This window comes from Sinocyclocheilus rhinocerous, unplaced genomic scaffold (assembly GCF_001515625.1).
Source record: "Sinocyclocheilus rhinocerous isolate Xijiao unplaced genomic scaffold, SAMN03320098_v1.1 C35196000, whole genome shotgun sequence".
Classification (NCBI taxonomy): domain Eukaryota; kingdom Metazoa; phylum Chordata; class Actinopteri; order Cypriniformes; family Cyprinidae; genus Sinocyclocheilus; species Sinocyclocheilus rhinocerous.
This window is the reverse complement of record NW_015742621.1, coordinates 1-403: the sequence shown is the minus strand read 5'-3', so window position 1 is coordinate 403 and position 403 is coordinate 1. Positions and strand designations below refer to the sequence as shown.

Sequence of the window (403 nt, the reverse complement as noted above, 5' to 3'; positions counted from 1 at the left end):
TGAATCTTTTTTCAGCTTGACAGGATTGCATGCTCTGTGGAAGGTCCAAATTACTCACTTCCCAAAGAAGCCTGTGCGCTTGTAGGTGACTGGTATTCTGTCTTTGGTATCTATATTCAGCTCTTCCTCTGCTGCTCTAAGCTTCTCCTCAAACTTGTCAATATTGGCCACCTGCATTCGGTACATCAGGGCAAGTCTCTACAACAGACAACAGGAAATTAGTGAAACTAGATTTAATAGCAACAAAACGATAACATTTTGAAATCAAATATGGCACTTGTATGTGAAATGACGTACAGGTCTGCCGAAGATGACTGCACCAGGGTGAAGGTAGATCTCCACAACGTCACTCTCTGGAACCACCTGTACTCGTGACACCTCCCCTTTGGCCAACATTTCATTT

At 43.4% G+C, this 403-nt stretch overlaps 1 protein-coding gene across 1 annotated transcript; it reads right to left on the bottom strand.

Moving 5' to 3' along the window:
* Positions 1 to 58: 58 nt before the first annotated feature.
* Positions 59 to 397, bottom strand: LOC107734743 (paraplegin-like; the record flags this gene model as incomplete). The annotated part of the gene is made up of 2 exons (XM_016546685.1): positions 298 to 397; positions 59 to 198 (listed from the first exon to the last, which is right to left on the bottom strand). Coding segments are annotated over exons 1-2 (239 nt in total), but the record flags the coding sequence as incomplete, so codon positions are not given.
* Between the last annotated feature and the right edge of the window lie 6 nt (positions 398 to 403).